Here is a 14630-nt window from a genome sequence, read left to right as displayed (position 1 = left end):
TAAATGCAATATATTAATCATGTATTTACTCGTTAATTCATCTGACTCCATAAATGAAAGGTTTTAATAATATCTGTGCCTCACTAAAAGTGAGCAAATGTTTGACTATTCCGTTTAACTCTTCAATGAAAATAATATCAAAGTCAGTTAGAATAATCAAATGTAACAATTTATTATGTCAGGTAAATGTATCATGCCAATTTCATAATCAATTAAAGAAAAGATATTGTTAAAGGATGCAAAAACAAACCATCCACTGATCATGATGGAATAGACATAAAAATTATACAAAAAGTAATAGAGGGGATTGCCAAACCACTAAAGAACATCTGCAATTTATCATTTTTAACCGGCAAATTTCCAACAAAAATGAAAATAGCAAAAGTCACCCCTCTATACAAAACTGGAAATATACACCATTTCACAAATTACAGGCCTGTCTCTCTATTATCACAATTTTCAAAAATTTTAGAAAAACTATTTAACAACAGATTAGAAAAATTCATAGATAAAAATAACCTACTCTCTGACAGTCAATATGGATTTAGAAAAAAAAACTCAACATCATTAGCACTAACAGAACTCATTGAAGAAATCACAAATGCCACAGACAAAAATAACTATGCAGTTGGAGTATTCATTGATCTAAAAAAAGCATTTGATACAATAAATCATGAAATATTAATCAGTAAATTGGAACGAATCGGGATTAGGGGGGTAGTTTTAAACTGGGTAAGTAGTTATCTGAGAGACAGACAACAATTTGTGAAGATAGGAGAGTATTCATCTGAATGTTTGAGCATGGTTTGTGGTGTGCCACAGGGGTCAGTGTTGGGACCAAAGTTATTTTTATTATACATTAATGATATTTGTAAAGTATCCGAAGTATTGAATTTTGTATTATTTGCAGATGATACAAACATATTCGGTTCAGGGGACAGCTTACAGCAACTCTTGGAATTAATCACTTCAGAATTTAAGAAAATAAAACAATGGTTGGACATTAACAGGTTATCACTAAATTTGAGTAAAACTACATTTATGGTATTTGGAAATTGTAGGTCAAATCATCAAGCACAGATACAGATAGAGGGTGTTAACTTAGAAAGAGTACATTAAAATAAATTTCTTGGAGTGATTATAGATGAAAAGATCTGCTGGAAGCCTCACATAAAATACATCAAAAACAAATTGTCCAGAAGCATTGCAGTTCTAGCAAGAGCTAAGCATATATTGGATCTTAAATCTCTTCGTATCCTGTACTGCTCATTATTGTTACCTTATTTGAATTACTGTGTAGAGGTTTGGGGAAGCACTTACCAACATTCACTACAGCCACTAGTCATAATGCAAAAAAGAGCAATGAGAATTATTCATAATGTCGGATTTCGGGAACACACAAATTCATTATTTTTGCAGTCTAGATTAATAAAATACCATGATCAAATTGAATATCAAATTGCAGTATTCATGTTTAAAGTAAGAAATAGGTTATTGCCAGGGAATATACAAAATATGTTCTCAGAGAGGGAGGGAGGGTACAACTTAAGGGGAAGGGGAAATTTTAAGACTAATAGATTTAGAACAACAAGGAAAGGATTATGTTTATCAATTTGCGGAGTTAAATTGTGGAATAAACTAGATGAAAACTTAAAGCAATGCCCTAACATATTCCTCTTCAAAAAAATGTATAAAGAAAAGATTTTCAAGAAGTATCAAGAAGCACTGTAGTGAAAGTAGGAGTGCTCCTTTGTTATGATTTAAATACTTGCTAGTGGTCACTGTGATGCATGTATGTAAATATGTAGGTATGTATGTCTGTATAGGTATATGTATATATATGTAGGTATATGTATGTGTACATGTATGTATATGTATGTGTATATGTATGTTGGTATAAGTGTGTATGTGCATAGATGCAGATAACAAAATAATAATAATAACATAAAAAAATGTTATTTAAAGGAATGTAAGAATTAAAGGGGTAGGAGTACATAAGTTTAGCTTCTTCCTACTCCTTTTCGCACATGAGATAGAAGTATGTTCACACAGGAAAATAATGTACTTGGTTTACGGCTTATCCGCTGTTATTGTTTTTCTCTTTCTTTTTTTTTCTCTTTTTTTTAATGTGTTTTTATTTTTAAAATAATGCCTTAAACATTATTGTATTTTATTTTACATATTCTTCTCTCATGTTCGAAATAAAGATTTCAATCAATCAATCAATCAATCAATTCAAAGATAATCGATACAAAACATCAAATGCTCTGGAATAGAGAGAAGATGCAAACCCAACATTAAGAAATACGTTAGGCTGAGAGATCTATATCTCCCAGCCTAACGGACCGATCTGAAGTACAGAAAAGGCCCCGATCTCCCTGCTGCACATCCTTAAATAGACAAACCTTTCACCTGGAAGCATGTGCTAACAATAGAAATTTGCATTCAGAGGTACACTGTAGCACCTCTTGGGGGTGTGTGACCATTTGCTTGAGAGACCAACCCCTCCTTGTATGCTAGTTATCCATAAACTCTTAAAAACCTTATTACCTTTTATTTTATCTATCTGGATATGAGATATCTGTACCAGTCGCACTGTGACATTTTAAATGATACTAAACATGAAAATACTCTGTGATAATCATTCACATTAAACTATACATTTTCTTGGGTGAATTCAGATGATCATCTAAGCATGAGAGAGAGGGGGACTCGGAGGTGAGACTTTCGTCTCGATGGTGCATGAGAGCCAGTTCAAATGCTAATCTCCAGAGAGGTCCTTTTGTCCTCTCAGGGCCTGGTCACCCTCAAAACAGACTGTCTGGAATTTTCTAATTTATCAATTCTTACAATAGTTACCATCATGGTGACAAGTGGTGCATGCTGCTTGATTTGAGAGCAAATAATCCCATTATAATGTTGCGCTCATACAGCATGTGCTTCTGTATAACATACTATTGCTAAAATGTTAGCAAATTAGTGTGTTAGCAGATTAGCTTTGAAAAGATAAGTTTATACTAATGAAAGTTTTCACATTGAGATTAAATGAAAATTATAAATTATTTGTATGAATTAATGTACTATGAGTTTCAGAACTTAGAAAAATTTGAGGCAATTGATTGTTCTGCCAACTTATTCGGGTTTACAGTGTACTTCATAGATTTGTTATATTAATTGAACGGACTTAGTATTATTAACTTTATTTACCCAAGTTATCTTAACAATAAGTTATTGAGTTACTTGGACACAAATCAAATATTTTTTTTATGCTTAAATTGTTTGAGTTAATAAACTTAAATGATTTAAGGCAATCGGTTTCCTCAAACGGTTTGAGTTGAGCTAACTCATCAGGTTTTACAGTGTACTACCCTGCATTACAATATACTCATAAACCCCAGCCAATCAGAGATGAGGCTGCTAAATCCTGATTGGCTTTCTTGACAACCAATCACAAGACTCCCTACATTGCCAACTGCGGAAGAGGAATTAAAAAAAAATATATAGTTTTTTTAAATGCAATTTAATAAGAACAGACCATAATTTACAATGGAAGAGGAATAATACATGGTGGAAGAGACATTTCATTTGTTTAATGGCTTTTACACTATTAACTTTCAAGCCTATGTAGCTGTAAAAATGAATACATAGATTTTATTGATATCTAATCAATAAAATTGAGGCAACAGATTACAAGCAATATTATTAATTAAACTTAACTAATTAGAATTGAGTAATAATTAATCCAATTAATTCCTTAAAAGTTAACCATTTAAAATGAGTACAATTTACAAAATATATTTTATTGCCAACATTGAAGACACCTGATGTTAACAAGCAGAATCACTGAAGGAGAAAACCATAATTAAAGTCACCATTGTGGAGATCAGTGTGTGTTTTAGTTGGGCGCTTGACCATTACATTATTAACTTTAACTTGGCTGCTGTACATGAGTTATAACAGCCAGAAGAACAAATAGAAAAAGTGATCTGATGGTGTTGGTTGTGTTTTAACATAATCATTATTTCACAATCATTTGACCTAAATCACTGAACTCATATAGATTCCAATTTATGAGTTAGGTTAATTTTATCGATTATAGCTGCATAATATTTTTAGCCTTTTCAATGAAATCCAAATAATCAAATCAATAAAATAAAAAAAAACATATATATATATATATATTTTTTTTTTTTAGGCACACACAGGTATCAAGATTTAGCGTATGAATCTCAGCAATAGTGACAAACAGATCACCTCTGATCATAAGATCATTATTTATTCATGCAGCAATGCATGATGGGAACCATGAATGAGTTTTGATTGGTGGAACCCAGAATGCACTGCAACATGCTTTATAAATGTCACCATTGTTGAGATTCACAGGCTGATTATTGATGTCTGTGTGTCTCTTTCTTGAATAAGAGAAACTTTTTAGAAATTATTTGGATTACATTGTAAAAGTTAAAAATATTATGCCAGTGCTGCTATGATTAATAAAATGAACCTAACTCATAAATTGGACTCTATATGAGTTCAGTGATTCAGGTCAAATGATTGTGAGATAATGATTATGTTGAAACACAAACAATACCATCAGATCAACTTTTCTATTTGTTCATCTGGCTGTTATAACTCATGTACAGCAGCCAAACAAAACTTAAAGTTAATAATTTAAGGGTCAAGAGCCCTACTAAAACACACACTGATCTCCATAATGGTGACTTTATGTTTTTTCTCCTTCAGTGATTCTCCTTGTTAACATCAGGTGTCTTCAATGTTGGCAATACAAGATATTTTGTAAATTTTACTCATTTTACATGGTTAACTTTTAAGGAATTAATTTGATTAATTATTACTAAATTCTAATTTGTTAAATTTAATTAATAATATTGCTTGTAATCTGTTGCCTCAATTTTATTGATTAGATATCAATAAAATCTATGTATTAATTTTTGCAGTGTATGTTTAATCAAAATCAAATCTTATTATTACATAATTGCATGTCCCAGTTTCCTGAACCTCAATTAAAGGGATACTTCAGGATTTGGCATTAAGCTTTGTATTAGTAGAAAACCTGTAGTATTTTCGAATTACCGTGCTTTCCACCCTCATATCCCCCTGAGATGAGAGATTTATGTATTTTTTGCCTGGAAAAAATCCTCCGATTACGCAAAAATCGTCATATTGCGTCATCGGAGGATTTTCTGGCCAGAGGCTAAAGACTACAGCCAGTAGAAGGCGTTGTTCCTTGTTGTTTTCAACTGCGCTCTCTTACCGGTAGGCATGGCTTGGGAGTGGCCTCCTAGGGCAGCGAAGCAAGTGCATTCTGGGGGTTGTTGTCTTTCATCCACATAAGCCAAAAATAAATTTTCTGGCTTTTCTCAGTCTAGAAAGCTCCAAATTCAAAAATTTCTTCACATTTCTTCTACATAAATGACCTATTTTAAATACACATTCATCTTTCCAGAGGTGAAGTATCCCTTTAAGTGGTAGTTCAAATGTCTTACTGAACTGCAAGTTATGTAATTAGTGGAATTTGAATGTGACCGAGCTGGGGTCTCAAAAAAAAAAAAAAAAAAAAAAAAAAAAACGATCATACTTAAAAATAGACTGGATTACTAATCTTACATAATATTTTGGATGGATAGTATGCACATTGGGATGCAGGCTTGTTCTCTCTCACTTAAAAAAAAAAATAAATAAAATAAAATATATATATATATATATATATATATATATATATATATATATATATATATATATATATATATATATATATTAAATTATGTGGGTAACAATGACATGCAGTAATATTACAGTAAGTGACAAGACTTCTACTGTTGCCTTGGCTTTTGGCTTGCTTAGTTGGGGACATTTAATATTCAACAATATTATTGATCTGACATTTCAATTCATTCTTTCATCATTAATGATAATACTTTATTGTAACAGGTGAAGATCAGGGAAGTTCAGGATTATTTGACAAAAGAGGAAGCAAACGTCAGCAAACGTCAAAAGAGGATGCAAACGTCAAATTTTTAAATTAAAAAAATATATATGCATAGTACAACAAGATATGTGACCCGTGCTGGCAAAATGCAATATCGCGCTACAGGCAAAACATAATTTGGTTTAATTTGAGGGAACTGTAAGGTATTTGATCTCTTAATACAATATTTAGATTTTAAATCCACAGGTCTTGTGTTCGCACTCTCAAAACACTGCATTATATCAAAGAAGTTAATGAACAGAAATAAACGGACTCACCAGTTTGTGTGGATAATCTGCTCGATTTGGCCATCTTCACACAAATGTCACTATTGTACTTCAGACATTAAGAAACAAGCTGTTACAACGACCTTTGCATTACTGTAAGTGTGTTTTAAATCAGAAGTTGTGCACTCATGACAACACAGAAACTGGTTGGACTTGATATTTTGCATACATTCCAGACAACTCCCTAACATACACTCTCAAAAAAACAAACAAGAAGTACACAATTTTACCCTTTAAGGTACAAGTGGCCATCACTGGGATGGTACCCTTAATAAACCTGTTAACAAGAAACACAAGAATTACAACTGACTTCAGACACAGCCTTAGAGTAAATCAACTGAAGATAAAAGACATTAAATCTCTCAAGATCTTTTTTTATTTTTCTCTCAAGACTTTATTGCGAATTAACAGGGGTTTAACTCTAATGTGTTTAATTTGAAGTCAAGTCACCATAACTGTGATTCGTGTTTACATTATTTGGGCTCTCAATTCTTTTTAAGAGCTCTTAACTCTTTTTAATTCTTAGCTCTAAACTTTTTTACTTTTTTGGCCGCTGTGACAGTGTGACACATTTGCAGCAGCAAAGAGAACTAAAGTGAAATATTAGTTCCCTTATCGAGTCAGTTCTTTGACATTACATGGAAAATCCATTTTCCTCGAATGCTGAAGCCTGATTTGAATAACTCTTTTGCTTGCAAATAGCCAATGACGCCCGCGCCCTCGCCTGAATGGCTGACAGCTTTCAATATAGGTGACGACGGGCGCCAAAAACCTCAGAATCTTTCTCCTTCACCTGGAGCCTGGGTTCGCCGTAGACTCACACAATCATAGTGGACAACGTGGAATATCCCCTCTCGCGTTTCAGCGGATTTCTTGAAATAGGAAAGAAAATCTCTCTTTGCCGCATGTGTAACAACTGAGACCAAATCAGACACATTTATTTGGCATACGTACTATAAAAATCTTCACACTCCTCTCTGGAATCCCATCTTCCCCCAAAACAGGGCAAAAAGATCTTGGTCACCACGGCAACGATCAGATAGGGTGGTTTTATGGGTGTGAAGGAATGTGACCAAGTGCTCGAAAGAGAGAAAGACAATGGCAGGACAGAAACAATCCTTAATACAGACTTTGCTGCATTAATCGGAGATGAACTGAGCTAGAAATGAACGTGCATCCCAGAAACTGTGTGAATGATTGTGATGTTTTGTGTCATATTATGTATACACTATGGTATGTATTTTATTATACAACCAACGGTAAATGTAACCTTACCTGTATCTCCTATCTAATTAATCCTAGGATCAAGTTGATGTACATCAACTTCTCTTAGAATGCAGTGTGGATTTGTTATATCTAGCTGAGTATTAATGAACAGAAAAGAGGTAAGGCAGATGTCTAACCACACTTAAGATTAGGGCTGGGCGATTTAAATCGCGATATTGTTATGCGCATCTCGTCAGTAAAGCCGGTTCCTTGATTAGTAGTAAATCACCATCACCTGCTTTCAGATGAAGCGGCATTTAGGGCTGAGGAGATAATTAAGTGATTAATTTAGTGATGATTGAGCATTATTGAAGACACCTGATGTTAACAAGCAGAATCACTGAAGAAGAAAATCACAAATTGTAAGTTACCATTAAGGTGATGGGTGTTTGCTTTAGTTGGGCTCTAGACCATTATATGATTACTTTAATATTTACTGTTGTTTGTCTGCTGTTATTGATTTATAACAGTTAAATGAACAAAGTAAAATGATATCTTATAGTGTTGGTTATGATTTGACATAATCAAGCTGTTATCTGAAAAAGGAAACTTATTGAGATAGTTTGATTTAACTTGTTAGCAGCACTGCCCTACAAAGGCAAAAGACCTTAAGTCGCTAGAGTGTGGAACTGAGAAAAATGACTTTAAAGATTTTTAGTTGTCCCGCTTAATTAATTATAGGTAGGATACTGGAAATCTGGCAAATAGATGTTTAAGTAATGGAAATTATATACATAAAAAAATCTTGAGCTCAAACTTGACTTTTGACCACTATTTTAAAGTTACTGTACTCTGCCTTTGTATTGTCAGCAACAAGTGAGAGGTCATACCAAGGCAAAAGGCAGTAACTTCCACATTATCAATATTTAGTTGCTGATCACCATTAACAAAATCATTATAGTACACAACTGTATAAAATCTAGTGATCATGGCATTTATTTTGTATGATTTACAATTATTTATAGCCATCTACTTATTGCTATACTGTGCTTTGGTTGCATTCTGATGGCATTATTAATACATTTGACATGACAAAATACCTCCTATTAGTCCAGCGTTGACTCGACCGCGTTTAGGGCGGGGCTGAAGGCGAAGTTCTGGCACTCTGCCAGCTAGTTTGCGAGCTTTAATTCTTGGTTGTATTCATCTGATACGGCAATGTGTAGGCTAACGTTTTTCTGTTAACTCTGCATAATCCTTCGCGATCGATATCGCACGTTTGTCGATGGAGCAGACCATACTAAATGTTCTGACCGCTCCGAGGACATCAGAAGTTAGAGTGACTGATGGCAGCTGTACAAAGTACACAGGCTACACCGTAATTTAAATTTTAATGGACATTAAAACAAAGGCAGATAACCGTACAATCTGGTAGGTAGCATTATTTGATTAAACACCGGCACCGTAACTTCATATTGACGCGCGGCTAAACAAAGGCAGAGCACCGTAACTCGTCATTTGAGCGTTCCAAAACAAAGCCAAAGAGCGGTAACTGATGTTACGGTGTTCTGCCTTGGTTTCTCATGGGCTTTTGGAAGTTACTGTTAAGACAAATCATCATTTTCTCGAAAAAAAACCGGAATTGATTCAAGATACTTATCCACATGATAAAGAAGGTCTTGAATGTGCCAAAAATATAAATAACTTATTTTCGACCAAAAACGAAGTTACGGTCTTTTGCCTTTACACGGCAGAGCAGTTTAGTGCTTCTTCAGCCTATGATTACCAGTACTTTACTTATAATTCAAAATATTTAATAAACATTGTTCTGATCAAAACACATTCAGATTAATTCATTTAAAACACAGACATCAATAATCAGCCTGTGAATCTCAACAATGGTGACAATAATAAAGCATGTTGCAGTGGCTGCCACCAATCACAACTCATTAATGGCTCCCATCATGCATTGCGGTATGAATAAATTATGATCTGAATTGTCTATGTAATTTACTTTTCCTCATTGAATATTCTGCTCCTCACCATTGTTGAGATGCATAGACTGAATCTTGACATCTGTATGTGCCTAACATAATGATTTTTTTTTTTAAACAACTTTTAAGAAATCCTTTATATATATATAAAATTCTGGGCATTTATGCAGATTCATTAACCAACAACATAAATCAAAGTCAGAAAGAAGGATTTTAATGAGTTCAGTGATCAAGTTCAAATGATGATTGTCATAATATAACCAACACCATCAGATCACTTTTTTCTTTGTTCAACTGGTGATTATAATTCAGAAACAACAGACAAACAAAGTCTAAAGTTAATAATATATGGGTCAAGAGTCCAACTAAAGCAACCATTGATCGTCATAACGGTAACTTACAATTTGTGATTTTCTCCTTCAGTGATTCTGCTTGTTATCATCAGGTGTCTTCAATAATGTTCAATCATCACTAAATTAATCACTTAATTATCTCATTAACTTAAACACTCTTGAGTGTGGACTCATACACTCCCAGGAGTGTTAATTTAACACTGGAGTTTTTGCTGTGTACAAAGAGCCGTAGTTAACTGACAAGCTGAGCCATATCGCATTAATTATCGCTGGCGATACGTCCGCGATATTAATGCGATATGGCTCACCCCTCATTTACACTGCACACATGTGCGGTGCATTACGGCTGCGACAAGGTTTTATTCCGTCCTCCACGCGGTGCCAACTCACACCAGGAGCATTTCAGAAGCGGAGCGACTGGATGCGCGAGACCACGTGATTTGCCTGTCCAACGTGTTTTTTCTTGATTTTTGGGTTTCTACCATACAGTCTGGTTTCTACCAAGGATATTGGTGTGTAATACGTTTGGGAGTTTGCACAGGGTGTTTATTTTGAATTTGACAATGTTTTTTTTACTTTTATTTTGTATTCCCGGTGCGACTTGGACGCGCGTCCGTCAAAAATAGACTAGGCACCTATATTTAGCGAAGCGGCGCGGAGAGCCGCTTCTGGGAAGCTTCTGAAACGCGCCGCGCGGCGGCCGGTGTAAACACAAGCATTGACTAGAATGGGCGCGATCAGCTCCGGTAGCCGTGTCGCAGCCGTAATGCGCCGCAGACGTGTGCGGTGTAAATGAGGGGTCAGCTTGTCAGTTAACTACGGTTCTTTGTAGTAAATGCCGCTCCATCTGAAAGCAGGTGATGGCGATTTACTACTAATCAAGGAACCGGCTTTACTGACGAGATGCGCATAACAATATCGCGATTTAAATCGCCCAGCCCTACTTAAGATAGCGTCATAAATCTTTCCCACAGAGGAAACTCCCGCCAGAAATTCCACCCTTCTCATTGGCTGTGCCAGACCTTCAAGGTGTTACCTTTGCCAGGCTTTAAAAGGCCTCTCCGCTAGCCCTTCCCTCTCTTAGCTTGTCTCATCTAGCTACCACACTGCTTCTGCTGATACTGAAAAACCCCTTCTCCCTCACTGGGGCCCTGGGCCCAGCAGGCCGGAGCAAGGCCTGCCATGCTTTCATGCTCCCCAAAGGGAGACAGTCAGACTCTTCTTCAATCCAGGAAAACTGCAACTTTACCATCACGGAACGGACAATGATCAACTCTTGGTCTTCTCGGTACATTCAGGGTGCCGTGCTGTCCAACGTGGCCTAAGCAGGCCCCGACTCACAACAGCCATGTGCTCATCCGGAGAGAGAGAGGAATTTCTCTCCACCACAACAGCATCAAGGACAACCTCAGGAGTTCCACATCTTCATTCAATGCAGAAGAAGTCCATCACAACTCCCACCATTTGCTCTGCGTGTCCTCTCCGGCCCAGGGCTGGAAGTCCACAATCTGCACTTCAGCTATGAGAACAGTGTCGAACTAACCACGAAGGCCCAGCATATCTTCTCCATCCAGCAGAGAAGAAACGATTGCAATTCATACAGTGACATTTGACACTCAAGGACCCAGCAACAATCCAATCTTCAACCACTTCAAGAATTGTCCACGATTGCAACTGCCATGCAAGTATAATTTAATGAGGTGCTCTGAAGATAAGCTTATGGTTCTTTTCAATGTTAAATAGATATTTTCCATAGTTCTATTTTCCTGCTTCCGGTTCCACATCACTCACCCCTTTACCTATGCATGTATGTATGTATGAATGTATGTGTATGTATGTTTGTTTAGTGTTAGTTATGTTTGTGAGTTAGTTAATAAAACTTGTGCACAATATGGATTTGATTTCTAAGTGTCTCTGCTTGCATACAAAGTCCCTTTTACGACCTTGATCTTGTTACATGCTCTAAGTGCTGTACATGCTAAGAAATAATAATTTTTCAGTGACCATGAAAGATACACTTTTCTTAGGGACCGTTCGATATTTATGGAAAGGACCACCGGAGGAAAATAGGGGAGGGTCATGTCTTTTTATTCTTTGTTGAGGGGAGGGTCATCCAACTTTTTTTAGTCTAGGGGGAGGGTCACCCAACTTTTATATTCATGAAAACAGCAACATTTCAAAGTGGCTTGTTTGCTGCATATCTTTTATATGTAGCTCCATGTTGCTCTCGCGGTATCAGCCCCCTATCTATATCAGATGGGTCTGACCCAACAAAAATCCAGGGGTGCGTTTCCCGAAAGCATCGTTAGCCAACTATGGTCGCAAGTTCCGTCGTTATCAGCATAGTTCAACGATTTGGTGTTTCCCGAAACCATCGTTCCAACGAACGTTCGCAAACAGCATCGCAAACTTGTGTGGTTGAAATGACAGCTCTTGAGCTGTGGTTAGAAGCATAGTTTCTAGTTTACATGAGATGTAGACTGAATAAATCTTTAGCAAAATAAGCAAGCTGACATTCAGTACAACCCGTGTTATTTATTTAGAATACATACAAATGTAATTTACGTCTTTTAGTTTGTCAAGAGATTTAACGCACCGTTTTTGAAGACTGCGCATGTGCGAACGTGCTCTACTATGTAAGAACGAGCCAAATATTGAGTCTGGTAATAAATGGTCTTCAGATGCCATGTCTGTAACTTATATGACAAAATCTAGCGTTAATTCGATCTCAAACAGATTAATTAAAATAAGTTATTAGTCCACAACGTGCAAGACGTCATAAACCAACGTGGTTGAACGATACTTTGCGACAGATGGTTTCGGGAAACAGTCGTGACTAGCTAGTTGATTTCTCCAACGATGCATCGTACTATGGTAGTTAAGCAGCGAGCTATATAGTTGTACGGGAAACGCACCCCTGTTTGGTTGTTTGACAGTGCGCGCGCACTTCAGTACGCGCTCAGAAAAAGTGCATCATGTCAGAACAGAACGCCAATGAAATGTTTACCCGGCAAAGCTTTAAAGCACAAGTAAATAATGAACTTTTGTGATTGTGAATAAGTGCACAGTGTCCTGTGAGTGTAACTCTACCGCTGCATTAACATGTGATGTGAATGTACGTCGAGTTTTACAGAATTGGGACTGAGGCGCCATGAACTGCAGCTAATAGAATGTGCGCTGTAGCGCGATACTACCATATTTTGTTTCCACAATAATGTTAGAGAGTAAATATACTGAAATTGCCACCATAACAGTGGAGTGTGATGTGTAAGATGTAGGGCTACCACATCTTTAAATTACTATTAGTATTATTTAATAAAATAACTACGTAGATCTACACCAAAAAAATAGTTGAGGATAAATTCGTTAAAATTGAGCAATTCCAGTGTTATGGACGTGACATTTGCAGTCAAAACTTAAAATATAAATTCTCAGAAAATGTATTTAATACCAATATATTGAAACGTCTGTTAATATACTCCCTTAATAAAGGAGTCAAGACATTAGAAAAATATCAGTATACACATGCGTTTTATATTTAATATGAGGGAAATACACATATGTGCCATGACACAAAAAATCTTTAACTTTTAGGTGGCAAAATATTTTTTAGTAATTCTATGAATTACACTGCGCAAACCATAAGATGTATACCCACCGGATGAAGAAGGGTCGGCCTCCACAGAACATAAAATATTTGTTTAAGGGCGTGACATGACTTCTCCAGTTCTCCATTACGGACATGACTGCTCTGAAAGCGACTTTTAAAAAATCACAGAGACCTCAAACAGAAAGCACAAACCTGTCTTTAAAGTGAATTTCGTTTTTTATTAATTGTATCTTAATTTTAATCAATTTTTCATCAACCAATTTCCTGGATTTAAATAAATATAGGCCTAGTAGAAAAATAGATAATCATGACACGGAGGCGCCGGCGAGTGAACTGGACTCTCGTCTCATAAATGAACCGAAACTCCTCCGGTGGCCCCTTAAATAAAAAACGAACAGTCCCTTAGAATAAATGAATAATCAAAGAGTTCGTTGGAACTGATTAGTTGATTGTAATATTAATTTAGCTTACCTCAAAGTTAATCTAATTAACTGACCAAAATATTAATAATTAATCATAATTGGTAATTATGGATTATTATTAATATTCCCCCTTTGAGCTAATATTGTTACACATGTGTGGTGGTCCTATCGACTTCCCGGACGCACACGAAAAGTGTGTGCTGTGTCTGGGTCGGGCCCACGCGGAAGCGGAGCTCGAAGGATCAGGTTGTCGAGCCTGTGAGGAACTCCCCATCAAGATCCTTCACTCAAGGCTGGCCGTTACCCGTAACGGTGGCCTTATGACTCCTGCCTCTCCTCCGCCCGCCGCCATCGAGCCGCGGGCCGGGAGACTGTAGAAAGCTCCATCAGTGGACTCTGTCGAGGAGTTAGCCTCGGCCCAACGTCCACGCCACCCTCACGATTCAGAACCTCTCACCTTCGCGGAGGCTAGTTACCGCCCTTCCAAAGGAAGCGCGGGAAATGAACTCTTTCGGATATGGTGAGGACGACGCCATGTCCACGGGTGCCTCCGACCCGGGAGCTTGGTCTGAGGTCCCTTCAGAGGCCACCCCGGCCTCGCTGGACGCGGAGCTCATGGCTATCCTCAGCAAGGCAGTAGCAGGTCTGGAGCTAGACTGGACAACCCCCAAGGAATAGCTGTCTAGGAAGTGGATGGACGGTTCCTTCCTCAGCGTGGACGCCCCGGATAAGATTAAGTCAAGTCAAGTTACCTTTATTTATATAGTGC

At 36.8% G+C, this 14630-nt stretch overlaps 2 protein-coding genes across 2 annotated transcripts in view; both read right to left on the bottom strand.

The window, feature by feature from the left end:
• Positions 1-6379, bottom strand: part of LOC311086937 (GTPase IMAP family member 9-like) — a 34492-nt gene extending 28113 nt beyond the window's left edge. Inside the window, exon 1 of the mRNA XM_084120150.1 lies at positions 6268-6379. Within this exon, the coding sequence (XP_083976276.1) occupies positions 6268-6301 (34 nt within the window). The 5' untranslated portion in view covers positions 6302-6379. The remainder of the gene's footprint in view (positions 1-6267) is intronic.
• The window catches only part of LOC311081484 (zinc-alpha-2-glycoprotein-like), a gene marked incomplete at both ends in the record, with an annotated part of 524658 nt that overhangs the window by 70258 nt on the left and 439770 nt on the right, over positions 1-14630 (bottom strand). The window lies entirely within an intron of this gene.

This window comes from Abramis brama (assembly GCF_963993115.1).
Source record: "Abramis brama genome assembly, chromosome: 1".
In the NCBI taxonomy this organism is placed as follows: domain Eukaryota; kingdom Metazoa; phylum Chordata; class Actinopteri; order Cypriniformes; family Leuciscidae; genus Abramis; species Abramis brama.
The sequence above is the reverse complement of the archived record's forward strand: the minus strand, read 5'-3'. Positions and strand labels throughout refer to the sequence as shown.